Consider the following 24,162-nt stretch of genomic DNA (forward strand, 5'->3'; position numbering starts at 1 on the left):
GTATAGTGACGGGGACACTAGACTGTAAACAGGCGTCGTCCTTCGGATGAGATGTAAAACCGAGGTCCCGACTCTCTGTGGTCATTAAAAATCCCAGGTTATTTCTCTAAAAGAGTACGGGTGTAACCCTGGCATCCTGGCCAAATTTCCTATTGGCCCTTATCATCATGGCCTCCTAATAATCCTCATCTATGAATTGGCTTCATTACTCTGCTCTCCTCCCCACTGATAGCTGATGTGTGGGGAGCGTTCTGGCGCACTATGGCTGCCGTCGCATTATACAGGTGGATGCTGCACATTGGTGGTGGTGGAGGGGAGTCCCCATTACCTGTAAAGCGCTTTGAGTGGAGTGTCCAGAAAAGCGCTATATAAGTGTAAACTATTATTATTATTATTATTATTATTATTATTTATTTATTGTATAACTGGTTGTAGATACCAAACTACTGTAGCTTGCCATAGTTCTTTCTCTCAAACTACAGTTCTGTCACCGAGCTGTTTCTCCAAGATAAACTGTACATGCGTAAAATTTATAATTTGTACTCCATAACGACACTTTGTATTCCTTGTTTGACTGCAGAAATTTCTTTTCAACAAGCTCATGTCTTGTAGAAGTACAGAAGTTTTGCTTTAGTTTTTTTTTTCTTGGAAATGACTCATCTTAACTGGTTTATTTTTGTCGCCCTTCAGTTGGTAGATGTCTATGCTGCATTTTTTAGACTTTATAGGCATTGCTTATCAAGGAATGATAAGAATGTGTTGGCTACATAGGGTAGTCGGCTGCTTAATATTTGCAGAACTTAGAGAATGGTGAACGTCAGTTAGTTTACTAAAAGTTAATGAAAATGATACAGCTTGGGTTTTCATCTTCCGATGTGATTTTATGCAAGCTTGTAACTGTGGAATTTGTGGGCTGGCTTTTTGAGAGCTTTTAAAAAAAAACTCTGAGCTGACCAAGGAAAGCTGCATGTCATTACATACTGCATATTGCAGGCCGACACCTGGTCTTGTACATAAACCTCTTTTTCGTCAATGCAATGTGTAATTTACACTTAACATGCCCTTTCCTTGCAGAATTCATTCATTGCTAGGCTTAGTTTAGGGATTTGCTGTATGTTCTTGGGTGGTGTTTTATATCACAGATGTGTATAGTTTTCTTTGTGAAGTCTCTTGATTTTCTTTTTCTTTTCATTTTTATTGGAACAGCGCAGTCTCTAGGAATAATACTAAACCTTGGGTGGTGAAAACCACATACTGTACACCCATCTCCACCCATTATTACATGGGGAATCACAGAGAGGCAAATAAGTATTATACTGTACATTATGTTCCACAATTAGAGGAATTAATGGGAGTGCATCCTTTTGTGTGTAGGTTAGCTAAATTACTTTAGTTTTTTTCTCAGGCAGGTATCTGTTAAACTGTTTTTCACCGCTTAGCTGGCTTTTAGAAAGTGGGACTTTGCATCTGGCATGGCCACCCATGGAGACTCTCTACTAAAACCTACGCTGCAGCCATAAAACTTTTACACAGCTCTAATTGTTTTCCACCTTAATCATGTTAACACACTAATCACGTTAGGTTTTAAACCCTCCTTTAAGTCCGTGGGAAAGTGCATATTTCTTGAAATGTTCTACATTACTTTTATAAATAAGGCTTCTAAGTGTGAATTCTCATTGTTACACATAAAATATCACAGATTTAACAAATATTTTGTAAAATGACAAGTATATAGTTGTGGCTATCAAGTAAATGGCTCTTTTTATGTAGTCCACTGTCTTCATTGCAGGGTAAGTTATTTCGGTGTTACTGTACATATGAAACATTTTAAAATTTGCTTTCGGCTCTTAAAACGTTGAATGGGACTTGTAGTCCATATCAACTTTGCCAATTTCAGAGCAATGAAACTTCCCTTATTTAGCTTTGTCATCATCTCTGTAATCTGGTCATCTAACATATTTAGAGCTGTTTAGTCAGAAATAAGGGAGAGAATGCTTAATAAACAAGTTTAAGAGAGATTGTGCATCTGTATGTTGACGTTGTTAGAGCAATAGATTATTTTTTTTAACCAAAATTTACAATCTGAATAGGTCAACTAAAGTCCGAACGGGCAATCGGATTGCTGGTTTTCGTTGCATCTGAGCCAATAATCACTTGTGCCAATTCATGCCTTTAAATCAAAGACTGACCTGGACTGGGATTGAGTCTTATTGCCGGGGATCGTAGCTTTTTCTTGTGAAATATTCTCTGTAAAAAATACCAGATAGTTTTATAGAACTCTAAGACATACTCAAGTCATAATATAGCTTTTATTGTAGGAAACCAAGCAATAGGTTTAGTCAATATGCATTGAAATTTTACCACAAAGCAGTAAAGTAATGCAAAGATCCCATTCAGTTAAGTGAGTAGCAGTTCCCCTCTATCCTTTTTAGACCTTAAAATCTTCTGTATCTATAGCTGCTGTTCCATGGTCTCAGAAGTGTTCTTCAAACCTCAAAACTCAGCTCAGACCTTAGCGTCTTCTGGCTTTCATTCCAATTGCACCTGAGCTCTTAGCTTGATTAATTGGGTAATTGGAATGCTTTCCTCTGGTCCTACCAAGGGTGCTATCCCTGGAATGAGTTGCATACTTTAGGTTCACAACTTAAAAGTCAATGTCTAACAAAAAATAATTAACACTGAACTACTGCAGGAACTGAACATGAAGCCCTACTCTGCCTTTCAGCTTTTTAAAATCGTACTATGACCGACCCTATGACTTGCTTATCTCCGGTGACTCTTGAAGAGTAATGAAACATTGTTTCCTGTCAAAATTAAGACCTCTGCAGCATTATTAAAACCTGACTATCAACAGTACCTGATACAGGGTAGACTTTTTAAATATACATGTTGCGAAACAGAAGTTCTTCAGTACTCTGGATGGCTGTAATGCCCTTCAGCGGTTGGAACCAAAAGCCAGTTGATATTTTTATTTTTCAAATCCTGATCATTATCACGGTTGTCTAATGATCAGTTTGTATACAGAATTTGAAAGCATTTAACATGGAATTCCATGCCTAACTGCATCGGAAAAATAACTGGTTTTATTGGCAGCCTTTGTTCTTTGAAGAAATTAAGTGATAATGTCATTGATCTTGGAAGCTCTAGTGCCCAGTATTGACCTCTGAGAAGTGCTCTTGACATCTGTAGATCTTACTTTAGGTGACATTTGTTTAAAACATTGCAGACCACACCAGAGTGCCAAAGACTTCCTCTCACTCTTTCGTTATGCTGACATGCGGTTATCTGTATCCCATTTTAAAGTGTGTTGGTGAGTAAATTAATATATGTAAAAGGTCGTTTCAGAGTGTACAACATGATTCACTTAAAGTTCAGAGTTATAAAGTTTGCTTTTATTTTTTTCATGAACTTTCTTCATATTTAGCTTTTTTTGCGCTACAAAATGAATATGGAGATAAAACTAGAATTGCTGTCAAGTTAATAGTGCTGTCTAGATTCACTAGTAATAGTTTGTTTTCCTTCTACACATACAATTTCATCAAAGGCTTGTTTGAGATTGTATTAGTTTAACTCGGGAAAAAGTTGTCTTATTTATGTATACATATTTCCTCTTTATTAGCACCTATCATAAATATTCTTGGTATCCACACACACACCTCATGCTGGGAATTCTTTAAGTTCAGCCAGTGAAGATCCTTTACTCTTTCTGACAGACAACTGCTAAGCCATTTTAGCAGCATTGTTGATGTTCTTTACAGTACCCGTAAACAGTACACAGTTATTTAATCTCTGGTGGTACAGGAAGATACCATGATCATTTTTTCATACAGCAAAAACAAACATGAATACAAATGTCAAACCTGTCAGTCAACAGTTTGTTCTAATGGCAACAGAAACCAAAACATAACCTGAAAATATGGTGCTGTCTCCTGCTGGGGAATGTGCTGCATTGTTTTTGGCTTTTCACTTTCCCTTACATCATGTGACATGTAATTTGTCAAATTCCATGAGCTTGAGGCACAGTATACGTAGATCACAGATTTATTGCAGCAAAAAAGCACTATAGTATCTGCAAAAGAAAAAAAAATCTTTCTTCTCAAGAACTAAGAGCACAAAACAGTGTATACTGGCATGAGCAGAATTTTTATCCAGCCCAAAGGCGATTCTTTTAGTACTTTGGCACACCAATTAATACCACATTTTTCAGCCCACACAGGAGGGCTATTGCAGACATCACATTCTCTTACATCTTCGGTACAGTCACAGTTTAACTTTATTCCATGCACACCAACTGGCTCAGAATTGGTCAAGACTTGCAGTTATGACATTGCCATCTCTGAATTCTGAACCATCTTTATGAAATGACTTAGGTAAATCACACATACTGTACCAAAATGATACTTAAGTGTCAGTTATGAGGTTTCAAGACTTAAATGTGTGAAAAGGACTTTGTTTACACCATTTGAACTGTGAGATAGGCAACCAGTATGTAAGTTAGAACATACCACGTCAGTCATATTAAATATTTTTTTAATATTAAATTAAACCACATTTAATAATCGGTATAATTGCTAATAATAATTGGACACTGGACACTCCACTCAAAGCACTTTACAGGTAATGGGAACTCCCCTCCACCAATGATGCGATGGCCAGAATGCTCCCCACACATCAGCTATCAGTGGGGAGGAAAGCAGAGTAATGAAGCCAATTTATAGATGGGAATTATTAGGAGGCCATGATTGGTAAAGGCCAATGGGAAATTTGGCCAGGATGCCGGGGTTACACCCCTACTCTTTTCGAGAAACGACCTGGGAGTTTTAATGACCACAGATAGTCAGGACCATGGTTTTATGTCTCATCCGAAGGACAGCACCTGTTTACAGTATATTGTCCCCATCACTATACTGGGGCATTAGGACCCACATGGATCGCAGGGTGAGCACCCCCTGCTGCCCCCACTAACACCTCTTCCAGCAGCAACCTTAGTTCTTCCCAGGAGGTCTCCCATCCAGGTACTGACCAGGCTCACGCCTGTTTAGCTTCAGTGGGTTGTCAGTTGTGAGTTGCAGAGTGATATGGCTGCTGGTCAAGACATTTCTTCAACATTCAGGATGAGCCCTCTAAGTTATCTGATAGATTTTGCTGTCTGTACCGAGCAAGTGGTGGTTTTTATATCCAGAACCATTTTCAGGTGAAATGTTCTACTTGAAATGAGTGTTTGGCAAAATGCTGTCTCTGCGCTCTTCCCTCATAACCTCCTCTCTGGCATTGATGAAATTTGGCAGTGTGTTGATAATACTTGCTCTTAGCTGCAGTTATTCCTTTTTTCCAGAACACGTTTTCACTTGCAAGCGAAATAGAGAAAACTAGTTTGACAACTGTTTTTTCAGTGCATGTCGTGAAGTTTTGTTTTTTTTTTCCCCCAAGATGTGCCTACACTCACACACAGCCAGTTTCCTTTGCTTTGGTAAACATGCCTTTCCAACCTCCTCTTCACTGCCGAAAAAATGAGCCCAGCAAACTGAGCTCGTTAGATTGTCAGCCCATGTCTTGTGCAGGCTTCGGGTTCACTTCTCTCAGGGCTGGTTGTGAGAAGGTATGAGCCCGCAGTTATTTAAAAAATGCAGGACTGTAAGCAAGGCTGACCTTGGGTGTGACCTCTATAAAAGGCAGTAGTGAACTGGACACTAGCTTATCGGCTCAAGGGGAGTCCTAATTGAAGCAAGCTGGCCAAGGGGCACAGGGAATGTTGGGAGTTATTCAGACCCTGCAGGCAATTGATAGAGCACATCCTTTTGAAAATGGAAGCCTAGGTATACAGAGGGTTTAACTTACTGAAATGTAAAGGTAATAACCACAAGAGCACATTTCTCATCTCACTCTTTCAGTTGCTGCATGCTTATACAGTGGCTTTTAAAAGTGTTCAATCCCTTGGTATTTGTCATATACTAATTTGACTTGTCCAAGAAAATGGTGTGGTTTCTTAATGCAATAGAGACTTTTTTTATTTCTCTGGGCTACTGGGAGTAGCATTCCATGCTTTATGGTGGGGTCCATTGCTTTAAGGCAGGCGTACCCGGGTACCTGCAGTTTTTAATGTCCAGTTAAAAACTCAACTAGAATGAAAACTAGAATTCACCTGGGCTCTTCTGGAGCAGAGTCCTGACAGACATTTGGTATCATTACACTGAATATTTCAGCGCTGTTGGCTGTTGAATAAAATGCCCTAAATACCACATAAGTCTTGGTTTCCATGGTGTTTTTGGCCTGGTCTTGGGATTCTTTCGGGCATGAAGTGGGTGAAGCAGCTATTTGAATAACATTTAATTGAGTGGAGATTAATTGTACTCAAAGAACAATTACATTCTTACCTGTTTTCCCCACATTGACACACATTGTGCTCTACTGTGACATTCGGAGCAAGGTTGAGCCAGAAATGGCATGAAAGTGCTGACACAGGATGTGCTTGATACAGGATATAATGATTGTGTTAAAACCATTATCACTTTCTGAAGTCAAGTTAGAAGTGTGGTGTAAGTTGCTTTTGCATTAGTCTTGTTTACTTTCCCCATTCTTCTATCAGATAAGATTTTTGCTTTCACGCCATTGCAAATCTTAAATTCCAGTTTAGCCTATTATACACTGTATTAGTGAAGGTAAATCGAATATTCTGTGAAATTAACCCGAGAGAATAGCAGAATGAACCAGACCATGAAGGTGTAAAAGGAAATTCTGCATGAGAAGCTGGAAAACTGGCTGAATGAATATATATATATAAGGGGAAGTTACTAAAATCATATAAAAGAGTAAGGGAATCTAAAGTGTTCTGTAATGTAACACTATACTGCATTAACCACTGCTCTGTTTGGAACTTGGAAAGGGTCTATTTTTTGCAATATTTAAGAACCTAAGAGTTAAACCTTCTCCCTACACCATGTGTGTCAGAATAACCAAGTGTTATCTTGTGAGGAATGTGCTTTTAGAACCTGATGAAAATGGTGTTTAATCCATGACAATTTGCTGCCTTTTATTTCATAATTCCCGTCTACAATACAGAATTAAGGTTTATACCTAATGGTTTCAAACTCTGTAATGGGTGGGCTGCTTCTCAAGGTTAGATGTGCTAGGTAGTTCTCTTCAAAGAATTCTCATGCTAGCTGAATTTTATTTGTACAGATTTTCTAAAAGGAGGAAAATGCCATGTCATGTCGAAATAAGGTTCTTAAAGTAAGGACAACATATCCTTTTCCACATTAAAAGTATCTGATGGGTTTTTAAGGTAATATTTCTAAATCCATTCCTGGTTTGATGAGTAATTCCAGTACTTTCCTTCAGAAGACACTTCTTGAATTCTCTAGGTTCTTTTCTGTCACTTGGTCACTCATTGTACCATGGTCAATTAGACTAGAAAATTAGTGATGTGTGTGTGGCCTGTCAGAAGTAGACTGGCAAACTGAGTGAGCTTTCATTGTTGCACAGTGTAACCTCTTGCGTGTTTGAACATGTAGGATGTCTACTGTTATGCAGTTCCTAAAGACCATTTCTTCTATAACAGGAAATACTTAGTGAGTTTTCTGGCAGCAGTTCCCAAACTATTATACTCCTGGGGGGAGAGAGTTTTTCTGGTTTAAAACAATTTGTAGTTATTTTGATCTACCAAATGGGGGTTAAAATGAAGTGGTACTGAAGACGGAGTGAAAAGAAGTATAGATTTGCTAAAAACTGAAAAGCAAAGAAGTGGAATCAACCTTATCGATAGAAGTCTTCTCTAAATATGCTAAAATTGCTAGCGAGTCTAACATTCTAAGGAGTAGAGCCTCTAAAATTTGTTTTGCACAATGAAAGCTTAGTCTAAATTCAACTCTTTAAAACACAAAGGTAAGCAATAATACAAACACAACCAATAAATGGATAATTTACCTTTTTCCCCAAGATGAAATACACAGCTGTTGAGAATAAAGAATTTTGAAAACTGCAGAAAACAATTGAAGTGAACAAGATGAAATAAGGTATCAATCAGTATAGAGTGGCAATTACCTTAACTTCACAAAGGACATGTAAGTGCATGCTTACTTGTAGCCGACTTAGTTTCTCAACTAATACTTAACAAAAAAAAAATCCAGAAACACATACAATACCTAGAATTATCAGGTGTTCATACTTAGGCCTGTGCTTCATGTTAATGTGTGAATAAGGATTTGTATCTTACAAGTCACATAAGTTTACTTTTGATAGTTTCTCTATTGTATGTGAAAGCTGCTAATGCTGAATTCTTTCAATGAAAATGAATTTGAACATAATTGACACGTATCCATGGAGTATTATCCAACTAGAAAGGAACTCGTGATTTGTCTAGTATTTTTTTCTCCTCATAAGCAATATAGTTGATATTTTCTGGGTTGGTTGTTACAGGGCTTGTTAAGTCATGACTTACTGGGAGTGTTTGGTTGCGTGAGAAGCTGATCTGTTTGTGTGAAAGAGATTCTGTATTTTAATCTTTTGTTTTACCAGATCATTGCTAAAATATGTTCCCCAACAATGTAAAATATAGCTTCTGTTCTCTTATGATTCCCACAATCTTCATAATAGAACAATTTTATTATATTTTGGAGTAAAAAAAAAACAGTAGTTCGTCTTAAGGAATTATTCATGCATGTCTTGATATTAGGTAAAATTACCAAAGATGTGGTTTAATTCTGGGGTATTGGCCGATATCCTTCTTTGCATTTTTAGGCCTGTGCTGCAAGTTAATTTGAGTGAATGAGTGTGGATGTCTGTCCTTAAACTCTGAAAATTCCCATTAATGTAAATGGACTTGAATAAAGACCTTATATATAAATATATAATAAAGTAGACATTTAATAATTCAGCATTATCCCGTCATTGTCTACTCAACATTCATTTCATCTTATCAGCTTCTTTCACTGATCTTGCTTTCATTTCTTTTTTGGATATTGGAAGTAGAGTGGAAGAACCAAAATTCTGAAAGATTTTGTAAAGGATGTAAAAAAAGAATTTGTAAATTATAGAATATACATATGCATTTTAAGCTATTCGTTTAAAAGGCTTATTATTTTACAGAGCATACCATTTCAGGATGAAGAGTTTAAAACCAACTTAGAGTGTTCATCTAATTTGTCTGATCTTTAGTTTACTGAAGTGAGAAGTGTTCGTTATCTACCGTAGATTCACTTAAGAGTTAAACAAATCATCTGCACACAATTTTGACAAGCTTATTTTTTTAACACTTCTTTTTTTAAGTTTGTGGTTTCTTAGCATAGCTAAGAGAAACGGAACTTGGAGGGTACATATGAATGTCAGCATTCATGCCAGGTGTTAACGCACACCTTGATTTGTTGGCTGAGTTGTTTTGAGATGCATGCATTACTCATTGATTAAGGGGAACAATCTTAAAGTTGACCTAGTTGCATAAAGGGTGAATCCTACCAGAATTTGAAGTTTCTGACCTCTAAAATGTGAGATCCAGGAAAGCTTCTTTTAAGGAACATCAAACTGACTTGGCATAGGAAGGCTTATTTCTGCCTTTTTCTGCATGTTTTTCAGATGATCCCAGGCTATCAACAACATTTAAAATATAAAAATGGAGCGCAAGCCATTTAGCCTGTCTTGCTGGTTTGATTACTTATATCTTAATGATCCAAGACCTTTTAGACCTTTTATTTAACCGGCTTCAGTTTTAATAACATGCCTGGAATGTTTTGTCCAGACTGCCAGCACCCTTTTTTAATAGTGTTGAGTATTCCTAATTTTAGTTACCAACTTGCATTTTTGGGTCCATTGATATTAAAATCATACCCTTTACTGACATGGTTGATGCTTTTCAGGAGTTTGAAATAAGTGAATTAATTTCTGGTCATATTTTCTGTTATAGGATAATAAACATTTAGTTCTCTTATTCTGAATATAACATTCCACTCAGACCCAGAATTTATCCGGCTGTTGTGTTTTGTACTGCTTTTAAAGTTCTATAACACTTTTTCATTAAACAATAAATTAATTTTAAAAATCATAATGATTTGGAACTTTTCTTCACCATTCTGCGCTTCTCCATTTCCCATTTTAGTTTCGGGTGTTAAAGGTAAAATTATCCTGTGTGGAACTTGTTGAAGTAAACAGCATCAATACAAACTTTTCCCCACAAGCTTTTATATTTTTGTCTTCCATTGTCAAACTGCTGTTCTACTTTTCCTGATGGATTTTTTAACTTTTAAAAAGCCTGAGAACTACAGTCAAGCACGTGGCTCCTGGTTCTGTGTGAGACACCATGTGCTCTGGCTTGCATTGCCTTATCAGTGCCTTTCTACAAAGAGGTACTGATGAATTGATGGAACAGAATGATGCCTTCTGAACCTACCCCTCCTGGTGTTTCTGAGGACGGATATATTCACACATATATAACTCTTCAAAATTGCCACCTAGAAACACAGCATTTTGGAAAAGCAATGTGGCATATACAGTAAAATTATGTGGAAACTGCCATTAGTGTTTTAAGATTTTGCCATATGATAGATATTTAAGTCACTAATAGGGTTTGTATAGTTCTATAACAACGTGACATTTAGAGAGGAGGATAATATCTGTGTGTATTTGGTGTGATGGAACACAAGCAGGATACATAATTTACCCAGGTGTATGACTCATTGTATAGCATATCTGCTGTTGCTATGTAACATTTCCCTCTGTGTACCTTATCTGTTTATGAGTCTTTTAAGTACCGTAAACCAGGAGTATTTCTGTATTTTTAGAATTGACTACCTTCTCTTAAAGCTTCAGCTTTTAAAATGAGGACCATTTATTTATAACAAGTTTCTCTCAAGAACTAAAAATCCAGCACCATTCAGGTCTTGTTTTATTTTCTACCACAAAGAAAGCTGCTCCCTGTACTTAAGTGTTTTGCAAGTTTCTGCTTTCTAGGAAACTTCATGATTGAGTGGTAAATTGTGGCTCCGTGAAAGCTTTTGCACAGTGCATTCATGCTGGATCTTATTGACTCGACACACCTGAGAGCTTGTGGTTGAATTGTTGCAGCCATCGCCGATTCCTGTTTACTCCTTTTGATTGGTTCAGTTTCTCTCTCGGTGTCCAACAAAGTGCTCGCTAGCATTAAGATACAGTAAGTTTGTTCGAGTTGCACCTTTAATGCAGCTTTATTATTGCCCTACTTTGCCTGTTGGCACAGGACACAGGCTCCCTTGTTTCTTTAAGAACCGTACTTACAGAGCAAAGACCTTTGCACCTCTTACGAGCAGATGAATTGCAGAAGTGTAACCATGGCCTTTGCATCACACAAGAGGAGCATGAATGTCAGGCTTCTGAAGATTTCTTCTTATGGCTGTGGTATATATGACATATTGCTGCTGACCTCTTGACCGCCGTATGTTAAGTGTTTTTCCACTATTCTAAATTAGAATTGTTTAAGAAAATGGGCACATGCAAGAAGAAAAATTGGTTGTGGGAAATGTGATCCACAAGACAAGAAGCGATATTTGGGGAACAAAAACATAAATTTTGATCCATGTAATGGGCACTTTAAAGTTACGGTGAAATTCAAGCCTTGCTCATCTAGTTTGTTTTTGTAAATTTAATTTCTACAGGGGTAAATATCAGTTATTTTTGTTTTGGAAGCTGTTGGTTGAAAACTTTGCGGTCCCTTCCAGCATGCAGTTGTCAGTAGCCTCTAGATATAAGAAAAGTAACAAAATGCTAGATTGCTTTCCTGAAAGTACAGGAAAGCAACGGCTGATTTGGGAAGCTACGGCTGATGGATCTGGGTTTTTGACTTCTCAAAAACTTTGATGCTCTTGTGGAAGACTTGAAAGGAGATGATGTGGGGGAGGTTTTTTGTAGTCATAGCATTTTATAGCTGGGGCATCTCTTCCAAAACAAAATATAGTAATATTTTTAAATAGGAGGGCCTCAATTTTAAAATGGTCTTCTGAAGATTTCTCTCCCTCTTCTTGGCTTCTCCCCGTGTTGTGTAAGGAAATGTTAAAAAACAAATGGTCTATTTTTTTTTCTGCTTAGATGACTAAGCACACATTTAAATGATGTCTGGATAGTGAAATGAACATCATCTTGTTTCCAGGCTGCTTGAGCAGCAGCTGTTGAATATTGGGCATGTTCCTCATTTCTGGTTACGTTAAAAGTTTTTTATGCCAAAACTGCACAAGTACAAATTAGTACTAATAAAGAAAAAGGAGGAAGTTAAAAACAACGTAGAGGTTACAATTTTTTCCTGGTCAGTGAAAATGAAATTTGGTCCTACAGCAGTTAATGGTTAAGCTTTACTGAGGAAATGCCTGCAGTGATAGTGATGTTGACTCAGTTAAAGTTGATCACAGGGGAAGATTATTTGTGAGACAGCAGGAATATGAAAAACAAGTTATACATTTTTATTGAATAGAGACTTTAGACCATTTTCAGTGTATACTTCACCAAAATGTAAACAGGTTCTTTAAATAAATTTTATCCTCAATAGCAAAATGGTTTTACATCTTAAATTCACAAAGTCTATAGTGTTCAATTTTGAACTCTTAAATCTGATGCTAATTCTAAAAGCCTGATGGCAAGATATTTTGAGCTAGGTAAAAGGCTATTTCAGTGTGCACTTTGATATTTCATGATGAAAAGACCTTTTCTGAGTCTGAGAGCTTGGCAAGTGTCAGCTTTTTTAGTGCAAAATACACCATTATACTTTTATTTTTATTTTTAAATACTTTCATTTTGGCTTTTTAATTGGAATAATAGGGTTATCCTGTTCAGGAGACCTCTGAAATAGTCCTAATTGTTTCCCGCAAAGTATGACAAATCTTTACTCCGAGGGCTTTCAGCGATCAACTTTTTCTCTGATCAGTCAAAAGGGCTTGGGTGAGTTTCGGGTTGACAGTCCAAAGCAGCACTTCACTATCTTTAGTGAATCAATGCCATATTGGAAACATAAGAAAAGAAGAAAGATTACTGAGGGGGAAGTTTGTCTGATTTTATTTTATAAAAGTTCCTAGTAAATTAGTTTGAATCTGACTTGGCAGCTTGTTCTAGACACTTCTGTCTAGAAGTGGCTTCTGTTCTCAGTCCTACATGCACTTCCTCGTGCATTGCCTTTGCCTTCCTTGGTCAATACCTACTGTAGGTCAGTACTTTTCATATTTTTAAATTAATATCAGGAGTATCACAATATTTTGTTTGCCTTTAACATAATTTAAAATTAAGGATCTAAACGAAAGCTGTGTCTCGAGAAGTTGGCCTTTAGGCAGTACATCATGACTTTAGCTGTGCGTGAAAGAGCAATTGATTTTGCTTTAGGGGCATTTGCGTTTTTTGTCCCCATTTTAAAAAGAAAAAGGGAACAGGGGAAGGAGTGTGTGTGGCTTTTGAGTTACTCACCTGACAAGATGCGTCAGCAGTAATCTGCATGGAAATCGCGTTGCATGTAAGTTCCGTCTCCCGTGAGTTTTCCTGCTGTTTTCATTCTTTCACGCTGCTTCTTTGAATTTGTGAAGAGATCCCCTCATGTGATATACAAGCTTTTTGCACAACATTGTGAGAAATGTCTTACTGAAGTGACTTCTAAAAGCAGTAAAACAAACTTTTTTTTTTCTCTTGTCATAGAATCTGAGCTTTCTCTGTTGCCAGCTTTACCTTGGAAGTGTAATAAATGTGCCAGGACAGTGTTGTCAACCAAGGATACATTTAGTTTCTGCAGCTAGGTACTGAAATAGGGAAACTGTGCCAAACAAAAAAAGCTTTGAGAAAGTAGGCTGCCAGTTTATTCCTGTAAATAGGTATATACCTGACCTAATGAATCTACACGCCAACACACCCACACAGACACGCACATCAAGATGCTATCAGTTTCACTTCTTTGATTAGTTCAGAGTTGTGCACATTACAGTAAAGTGAAATATGAGGCATGTTTTTTCAGTGAAATTAAATGGGAAATCCCTATGTGTTTATGGGCACCTAGTGAAGTTCTTACAGTACATTTAACATTTTTACAACTGAATGAGAAGATTATAGATGATTAATATGCATGTGTGTACGGCTAGGCTTAGTTTTTAGTACAGACTCAGTTAAAAGAGCTGTATAGAACTGCCTTTATTGGTTTGAGTTGTTCTCATAACCAACATACGTTCAGTCTGCTTTCCAAAATTCAATGTGCATGTATTGATTTTTTTAAAGCGGATTTGTGGCATAGATAGCCATATGTTATTTTACTTCATTTGTCAGTGTACTTTATTGAAAATTTGAAATACTCTGCTGTTCCAAACACATGAGAACATAAGATTGCCTTAATGCAATAAGTGTCAGTTCAAAATTGTGCTACAGTTGCAGTTCCTTTTTTGACTGCTTTTTACAGATTTCATACCATGTTCTCTTAAACAGAAGTGGGAAAAATGACTCAATCTTATGTAGACCACATTGGCTCTCTGCAACGGAACATCTGGTACAAAGCTTTATAAACTGCAAGCAAAGTTTTAACTAACTTGGTTATGGTTTCAAGTATAATTCACCTACGTCATTTATAGTTATGCTTAATGCCCAGGTTTTGTTTTATTTAACACTGGTTCATGGGTGCTTAGAATTCTTTGCATTTATATAGCGCTTGCCATTCTGCTGGGGTCCCATTTTATCCACTGCTGAAGTGCAGTATTCTTATATATATTCTATATATGGCAACTATTTTGCACCAGCAGCACCACTATACTGTGTATCAAGTGTAAAAGTTGATCCCCTGACTGAATTATGGGTTAAGTTTAAACAGATTAAATTACGCATGCTAAGAGTGGCATTCAACCAGTATGTTGGTACATCACACTTGCGTTACTAGCTGTGTAATGGGATCTTTTTACAACCAAGTAGTCAAGACATCGTTTTAATGTCTCGTCTGAAGGATGACACCTCCTACGGCACATACTGTATGTAGTGTAGTTTATATGCCTCGTTCAACATACTGGGGCACTGCTTATGTACTGAATTAGACCAGCCCTGCTTAGCTTCACAGATCTGATAAGATCATGCAGTAACACTGCAATCAACTACGGTCTGTGAAGTATTAAAGGGACTTTACATTTACAAGGGAAATTAGCATAACAAGTGAACTTGGTTTCTTTAAGACAGCTTTCATGATTTTAAGAAATTGTCATACATGTATTGAATTCATGGTTGATTTTTCAATTAATGATTCTCAGATTTGTATTCAACTTATTTGACATCTAAACATTCATTTTTCTTTCAACCTGGTATTTATTATCTTCTCTTCTCATATGTGGTTTACCACTCTGCTGTATTGAAACATTTTTCTTTGGTTTTTCATGAAACCAACTGACACTTTCTGTTGTTTGAGGGGAAAGACTGTTCTTCATTGGGGCTGTCTTCACGACTATGATTTTGAATGGCATTAATTGTACAATTTAAATTATTATAACACATTTTGTTAATTTTGATTAATTTATAATGGGATGTCGATGTAGATGTTAAATTGTCAAGAATTTAGTCAAACTTCAGTTGACTTAAATACAGTCATTACATCAGTAGTTTCTCAGTAATTAAGATGAAATGTAAACGTAATTATCTAGTTTGATCAGAATTAGGAAGTTTGTACATGCTGGTTGGTACAATATGTTCAGCTTCAACAAAATTGCAATGATTGTCAGGATTAGTTTTTTTCATTATATGTGTAAATATTTTTCTCAGAAATTACTGACAATTTTAAAGAATATTTCAAAATAAGATTTTGGTAAAAACCCTTTTGATTTGTATTGCTGTACAACATTTGAAACTTTTGACTTAAAAGTTAGGTCATTTTGTTAGCCCAATTTGATTTAACAGTTGACTTCCTTTTAAGAAGCCGATTAAATAGATAATCAACACTACTAGTTTCCTTTATCTTACAACAGTGATGGTTATTTTCATTTGGGAATTGACTGCAAAAAGTTTAAGCTTATTACCTGCAGCTGGATGAAGTCTGAGTCGTATGAAAACAGTAGTGATTCTAAACATTAAATGGGGCCACCCGGGACTTTGTTAGAGAAAACTGACATTGAACCCCATTTTTTTATTTGTGTACTTAAAGATGATGATATGCAGACCTGTCTGTACCGGCTTGATTTTGGGCTTCTTTATTTTTAAACAGCTGTCACATTTTTCACAGGGTTCTGTCAATTTTGTACTGTGACCCAGTAACCCAGAGGACAGCTACTGTAGAGTTGTGTATGTTTATCTTTAGCAGCGAGTTACCCAACTATTCACTGAATCTTGAGTGAATGAACTGCAGTACAGCTAAAGCCAAATTGCTTTACATCACTTTGGTATTATCTCCAGTGCTAGCATCATGCAGACTTTTTGACTTCAGGTGTAAACTTTACGTGGTGGGAAGTATATATCTGACGTTTATATAGTACAGCTGAACGTGTTAACTAATATTTTTAGTAAACTTATGGGGAAACAAGAATGAAAAGTTCATCAGCAGCAGTACTGACCCTTAGCTAGTGCTAATCTAATGGCAAAAAATAGTGTGGTTGTTCCCTTGCAGTTTACAACAGATATAGGTCAGAGGCTTTTAAGATTTGAATGTGGCAGCCTCCCCCTGAAATATAGGCCGCAGGGCCACAATTAATGTTTTCTGTTTGCTGCATTATTTTCTTTTACATTCTCTTTTTAATCTGTTTAATGTCAAGGTAGCGGGCAATTCACATGTTTTCTTTCTCTTCTCCAAGGTTACACGCTGTGTTTTGGTACACCCTGTATAAACATACCTTGCCGAGAATAAGAACTTTAGTTAATTTTAGTCTAAGGTTTCAGTTGGCTCAAAACATTAAGAAATCATTCAACATGGTCATCAAACAAAACATTACCTAGGATACGGAGATGGTGAATGAGCTTAACATTGTAATATTTTGGAAACTGGCTTTGAATTCCTTGAATAGTCTAGTGCATGGTTAGATGTTGCCTGATGATGCCTCCCTGTTTATAAACCAAAGGTGCTCTTTTATTAAAATTTTAGTTGGATTTGTATATAGACAGTATCCCTTCAAGCAACATCTGTTCCTGTTTCACCTGTACTGTTCATTTCTTCATAGCATTCAGCCCTTCACTCTGAATTACTTGTTTGCATTGTGAATATCTTAATGACTCATGTCAAATTATATGGCACTTCTAGATCAGACTAAAGGCTATTAAAATGATTTCCATTTTTATAACAAGTAGCTCGACGAGCATTAGTTTTAGCCTTAGAAAGGCCTGGGGAGGAGCCCACCTCCCTACAGCATAGCAGGTTGAGTCTTAAACATTAATAAAATTAAACTTTAGTGAAGGAACGCCTTGACATGCCACCAGTGGAATCCAGGGCACAGTCCACATCTGTGGCTGCTTCCTGTTTTTTTTTCTCCCCAGTGCTCTTGGAGCCATTGAAGATTAAATGAAGCCATTTTAGTTTATGTACACTCCTCAGCTTATAAATGCTTGCTGTGCTCTATCTGCACAGTAGTTTTGCAGTTTGATATGTTTTTCCTTCTTTATTTACTTGGTTTTATCTACTTCCTGTGGTTTGCTATGTAGTGCTGTCCTGTGCTGCTTTTACCTATATTTTGCTCACTGATATAACTGTTTACCTCCATTAATTGAAGAAAGTAAGTCACTTTAAAGTCACTGGTTGTGACTAGTTGTCAACATCTTGTTTTTAACCTATAAGTTTTTCTATGGAGAGAAATCAACAAATATGCAGACTAAACCACTTCAGTGATTTTGACCAATTTGACCTTAAAAATATAAGTGATTTACAAAGCAACAGATTAAAGTCATTCAGGATTTAGCGTATATAATTGTCTGCACCTACTGTAGATTGCTTTGGAAAAACAGTTCTTCAATAAAGATCCGGCAAATATTCATTTTAACAGTCACCATTATGACTTCCGAAGGGTCACTGTGATGGTTTCTAACACAAAAAAAAATTCTGATCATGTACTAAACCATCATTATCTCAGCATAGTAATTTGTTTTTGTTGTACCTTCTTTTGTAATGGTCCTTTAGTCTCACAGTTCAAATTGTTTAATTTTTTTGTTGCATTGTCAAAAAAGCTTTTTTCTGCACACACTTGCTGTTTTAAAAATGCAAAGTGGTATTATAGCAGCAGCATTATCCAATTTAATACTTACAAAAGCATGTATGTAGACACTTAAAGTAGATTTATCAGTGTTGCAAATTTATTGATGTAATGTCAAGAATTAGCTTCTTTTGTAAGTAGCACAGAAGACCTGTTTATGCACTGGGTGAGTTAGGCCTTGCTACCATAGGCAAAGGTGGGACTAATTCCAAATTGTAATCCAGGCCTTTCAGAATAGCAAATAAAGTAGACTCCCTCTGGCTGTCAAACCAGAGATTTTCACACTTATCAGGTGGTTCCTATTAAGAACAAATTGATCTCTCACAGTTTTTTCATGGTAAAATGTTAAAACCATTTAAAGTCTGCAACTTAGCAATAAAAAAATCTCAATAGCTTAACCTATTGGACGTTTTTGGATGTTTTTATGGGGCAAAGGATTAAGGTGAAACTGTTTAAAAACTTGAAACTTTCTTTTAAAGCAATTTGGAACAACCTTATTTCCCCATGTTATCTTCCTTTTCTGAAAACGCATTATTCTATCTGCCACTTTGAGCTGCCCATTATACCTACTGTACATGTAAGTCAGGAGGCCTAACGATATGTGCGTGTCCTCAAATATCCATATGTTCACTGGATTTAGCTATTTATCCTGTCAGCCAGTCATGGTATTATGCTGACCTGTTTAAACCAAGAACATTCTGGTTAGGTGTTATGTGCTTGTTCAGTATTAATGCCAAGATTACTTTTGTTTCTTTCTTTTTCATGCCAGAAGTACACTGATTATGCACAATTAGGCACTCCCTTTTGAACTTCAGTCAAGATCAGCATCTTCATGTGCACCTAGTCATTTTATCTGCAGGGGCAAGGTGCTTCTTGTACCCAGAACAGCAGGGTCAGTACAGTAAAGAATAATAAAGTGAAGAAAAGTCTTTTCCTCATAAAAACGTATGCCATCTTTTGCAGCCTTATTTTTAAATACATTTTTTAAGCTACAAAATGTTACCTCTATTCAAGATTATATAAGTGTACCTTATTGAAACGTATAGTTTTAAAGAACTGTGATGGTTTTTCACTTGAGTATTTTGTGGTTTTCCCACTCTGTATTTGACTATTTGCTTGGTTAATCAGTAGTGACTCTTGGGTAACTGTACCTTGTGGCTAAACTGCTGTGATCTGAAGTCTTCTTAAATAGTCTTATTACTGGTGTTCATATGGACCAGTTTTTCAAAAATGTTTTTGAGGGAACAAGTAAAATGAATCTGCTTTTCATCATTAAGAAAAGCGCTGTGTTGATTTGTTACATATCCCATCAGCAAACTGTATTTGAGACAGTTAATAAAAGGTTAATTTTAATTTCTTTGATTTTTCAGAATACCAACTACAAAGGTTCTTAGTGTGCTGGGACAAATCAGTCCATGTAGTTAGACCCACCCTGTAAAGGCAGGATTGTTCAGTAATTTATAGTGAATCTCTGAAAGACTTGAGAATGTAACATTACATATGGAATTTTATTGCAATGTGTCCAATGTGTATAATCAGTTCTTTAGAGCAATTCTTTAACTAATGCCATTGTGTGTATTTGCTATAGATCTATAGATTAGTTTAGCAGTAATATAGACACGACTATGATTTCTAAGAGAAATGTATAAATATTTTGACAGCACTGAAAATCTGTGATTCTTCAATAAGATAACTAATTTTACCTGTTAATGCAAGAAACGACATTACACTTTGTGAGGAGCTAGGCCAGCGTGTAATTTGAGATGGAAAGGTAGAGGTTAATTCCACGTTAATAAACATTGCAGCAATCAAGTCTGCAGGTCTCTACAAGTTAATACCAGCTTTTTAGCATGGAATTAACCTCTCCTTTTTTATGCTTCACCATACTTCTCTGTACAGCTAAATACTTGTGTCCACCCTAAAGGAGCATTTTTGTTAGTTGTACTTCTGTTTAAATACAAAATTTGCTGGTATGTCAAATGAAGCAGTTCAAGATTTCAGTTTTCTTGTCTAACAAGTCCTGACTAAATGACTAAAGTCAAAGCATTATTGACAGATATTGTAAACACTATTTTATCATTGTCAAGCAAACTTTGCCCTCAATAGTTCGGCAAGCTTCATGACTGGAGCTTTTCATACAATGAAAAAGGCACACGATTACCGATCAACGCAATTGAAAAAAACCTTTTCACTTTTTACTAAAAACGATAGCTGAACATTTTTTCAGTCCCCTTTTTATTAAAAATTGACTGTGGCTTCTCAGAAAACATACAAAAATAAATAAATAAAGGACATTTTCATTTAGTTGCTCATTGAGTTTAAATAGTCATACTCTGGAAATGGTGTATGAATTACTAATAGACCTAGTAAATTAAATACATTCTTACAGTACCTCCATTTCCAGACGTGTAATCCATTTTAGGTTTATCTGTTCAACTTCCTAAGTAGCATTTTTTTAAATGAAATGCATTCCATAGGTGGTAAACCTTTGCCATTAAGAAACATTCCTTTTCAGATGGTCCAGTTTTAATCACCATGGTCTGGAAATGAAAGTGTGTTTCCCATACTCCTCAGTTCAGTTCGGCAGCCTGTATTTACCCAACTCAGCCTCTTTCTGGAACCTCAAACACTAGATTCATTCTGAAAGACTTTGGCCTTCAAAGTCCGCAGGCTCTGTTGGATGTAGCTCTCTGACTGCAAGGCTTCAGAGAACTTGTTGTCATAAGACCTGCTGTATTCAGATTTGCGCTTTATAGAGTTCTGGATGGTTTCAGAGGTGAAGTAGTACACGATGGGGTCAAAGCAGCAGTTGGAAACAGCAATACAGAGAGCAATGGGATAGATGGTCCTCACCACCGTCTCTATGGAGCAGCCTTTCAAGATCTGAGTCCTCATTAGTGCATAGAAGACCAAGTTGACATTGTAAGGGATGAAGCAGAAGCAGAAAATGAAAAGGTGCACCACAATCATGCGAAGGATCTTTGTTTTATTGAGCTTGCCCCTGTTCAAGGTCCGAGGCCTGCGGAGTATCTGGAGGACCATGGCTGAGCAGACCACATTGAGAATGAGAGGAATGAGAAAGCCCACGGTTTCAATGAAGATGACCACCTTGGAGAGGTGCACCTTCCACTGTTTGTTCGAGAAGTTCTCGAAGCAAAACGTCTGTGTCTGGTTGTGGTTTGGGTCTGTGGGGTGCAGCAGGAACCCCGAGGGCAGGCTCCCAGCCAGAACCAGCACCCAGACAGCAACACATACGATTTTGGCATTGCGTTTGGTGCGCAACATCCTTGAGCGAAATGGGTACACAATGGCTAGGAATCGGTCCACACTAATGCATGTGAGGAAGAGGATGCTGCCATACATGTTGGTGTAGAATAGGGAGACGGAAAGATTACAGAGGAATGAGCCAAACGGCCAGTTCTGGGTGATGAAGTAAAAGATGCGGAAAGGCAGCGTCAGAACGAATAGAAGGTCCGAGACCACCAGGTTCATCATGTAAGTGGTGGTCTCATTCCGCAGCTTCAGGGTGCAGTAAAAGATGTACATGGCTGCCATGTTGGAGATGAGCCCCATGATGAAAACAATGCTGAACACCCAGGTGTACAGAGTATACTTGAAGTTGTCATACTTTGTACAGTTTGAGCTGTTTGAACTGCCTTCTGTTGCTGTCATGATGTCTGCGATTGACTGATTCATTTGGATCTTTGTCTTAGCGTAGTATCCCTCAGCCTTAAATCCAGTGTGAATTGAAACGTATGAAAAAACTAGCAGCAAAGGACTCAGCATGAATCCCCAGTCTTCTCAGACGGCCTTTTCTGAAGTCAATATATAGGCAGATCAAATACTGTTAAGAAGAAATGTTACAAATCAAATGCACTGTTTTCCCAATTGGGCCAATAATTATGAATCCTGCAGAAGGTTCCGTTCAGCTGGAGGAGCATTGCTTTGCAGCTTACAGGTTGTGCTGCAGTGCCTTCTCCCCTCCCCCCCGTCCAAAGCCCCCTGCCAGATCAAGCTACAAGACAGAAGCTCAAAGGTTTCTTGCGTTTTCTTTTTTCTTGATCCAGAAAAAAAAGATTTAACTTAAAGACAGTACCTGTATCCACACAGAGATGAGAATTGCTTTCTTCCTCCTGTAGTGAAGAAAAACCCTTTTTTGTATTCCTTTTAAAATTTGTGTAGGCAAACTTTTTTTTTGTTTGTTTAAATGTTCACAAAAGTGTTGACTCCTTTTAGGGTGTGTGGAGATCTTTAGCTTCTCTGCTGTAAAGTTCAGCAAGCATGCGAGGCAGTTCCAAGAAGTTTTTTTTTTAAACTTCAAAACAGGTCCAGGTCTGTATCCAGTGGTTTGAGGCAGTTACAGTGAGCGCTCACCCAGAGCTGCTGTTGTAAAGTCTGGGTTTGCTTGCTCAATAGGTTTTCTTTTCTCTTAAGCAAGCAGACTGAGTCATTGTGTTGCTCTCCCATTAGGAGGCAAACGAATGAAGGATTATTTCATTGGGGATGTGACATCACAGGAAAAGTGTCAAGGGAATTGGAGGAGTGGAGTTAGCAAACCCCGCCCACTCTCCCCTTTTTGTTTGCACTGTGATAATGTGTGCTAGGTGGGGGAAAAAAAGCCTCAGGCCCTTTGTTTACCAAAGCTGTCCCTGCCCACTAAAGGTGCAGATGTTTTCATCAGATGCATTGTGTTTCAGGAGTGTTTTTAAGATCACCTGCAGTCCTGGAGGCACAAAGATTAAAACTGAGATTCTTTAAACGCCCTTCATCAAGAGTGAGATCTTGGTTTAACCCTCTATTGCTTTTCTGTTTTTTTAACTTTTATGTGTAAAACAGCTGTTGCTGCTTATATTAATACAAGCAATACAACTACATAAAACTATAGCAATTAAGTTTTTCAGTGCTTTATAATGTTACAGTACAAAGAGAAGCAAAGTGCTGAAAAAAAAATGAATAGTCCCACCCATGTTTTTTGTTTTCATTTTTTATTTTATTTTTCTTAGTGGAGGAAATGTATTAAGACTGGGAAAGCTTTATTTTCTATTTAGAACTTTCATTTGTTTTCATACAGCATGTTGCTTGTCTGAAACTAAGTTTAAGATAATTTATTCTTCGATTACTGTATCAGCATGCAAGCTGCAGAGGAACAAGGAGGGTTTAATTTAAAGAAATTAATGTTTTGGTGGTGGAGTTGTCTTCACGTCATTTTGAATTTACTCTTTTTTTTAATTTTAGCAGTTTTTATGGTTCCAATCAGGAAAGTAAATCCCTCTGACCAAAAGTTTCTTGAATTCTCAAGTAGTTAATTGTAAGCTCTTTAACAAAAGCAGCTTGTTTTGTGCTTTGCAGAAATAATAAGCCCTAATAATTTGAGCTGATTGTGTTCTCTGCAGCTGTACAAAGGATGGACAGTGGGTCAGCAATTTGTGCTTTGCTTTTATTTAAAACCTTAGTTTACGTTTTCGTGTAAGGAAATACTAGGGACTACGAAGCATGACTTCCCTACCCTGAGCCTCACAGATCACACAGTAAGGGGCTGAGCTAAGCTCCTGCTTTCTCCTCAGCCCACTGGACTACCTGCAGTACCTTCCCACATTAAAGACCCCGAATAGTCTGAAAAAGCAAGATATTTTCATAATTGTTTTGCTAGAGATTTCAGAAATGATAGGTGGATACATGGAAGTATAGGTGTATAATTTTACAGTTTCACCCTCAGTTAATAAGGTAAAAAACAAAGTACATCTAACAGATAACGCGTACAGGATTTAGATGAACTGAACCTGTAATTTGTATAATAAGTTGGATGTCTTTTTCCTCATTTGAACAAGACCTGACAAGAGTGACAACAGCCTTTTGGCAGGAAAGCCACTCTTTCCCGTTGTTAAATGAACAAAGACATTTCCCAAAGCTTTTTGCATATTTCAGTTTTATATGTAAATTTGTATGTAACGATTTATTGAGTAGAAAAAAACAACACTCATGTAAGGCACAGTAAAATGTTAAAAACAGGGTTACCACTGACAGAGCTTCAATTACT

General features: G+C 37.0%; 2 protein-coding genes across 3 annotated transcripts in view; one reads left to right on the forward strand and one right to left on the reverse strand.

The window, feature by feature from the left end:
• The window catches only part of rb1 (retinoblastoma 1), a 92,418-nt gene that overhangs the window by 45,266 nt on the left and 22,990 nt on the right, over positions 1 to 24,162 (forward strand). The window lies entirely within an intron of this gene.
• LOC148658411 (lysophosphatidic acid receptor 6-like) lies at positions 20,311 to 22,618 on the reverse strand. Its single transcript, XM_088639549.1, has one exon. The coding sequence runs from the start codon at positions 21,909 to 21,911 to the stop codon at positions 20,748 to 20,750; it is 1,164 nt and encodes a 387-aa protein (XP_088495675.1). The 5' UTR covers positions 21,912 to 22,618; the 3' UTR covers positions 20,311 to 20,747.

This window comes from Lepisosteus platostomus, chromosome 7 (assembly GCF_059453375.1).
Source record: "Lepisosteus platostomus isolate fLepPlt1 chromosome 7, fLepPlt1.hap1, whole genome shotgun sequence".
In the NCBI taxonomy this organism is placed as follows: Eukaryota; Metazoa; Chordata; class Actinopteri; order Semionotiformes; family Lepisosteidae; genus Lepisosteus; species Lepisosteus platostomus.

What these genes read in the sequence shown, in the direction of transcription:
- LOC148658411 (XM_088639549.1), bottom strand. Translation starts at nt 21,911, where the DNA reads ATGCTGAGTCCTTTGCTGCTAGTTTTTTCATACGTTTCAATTCACACT.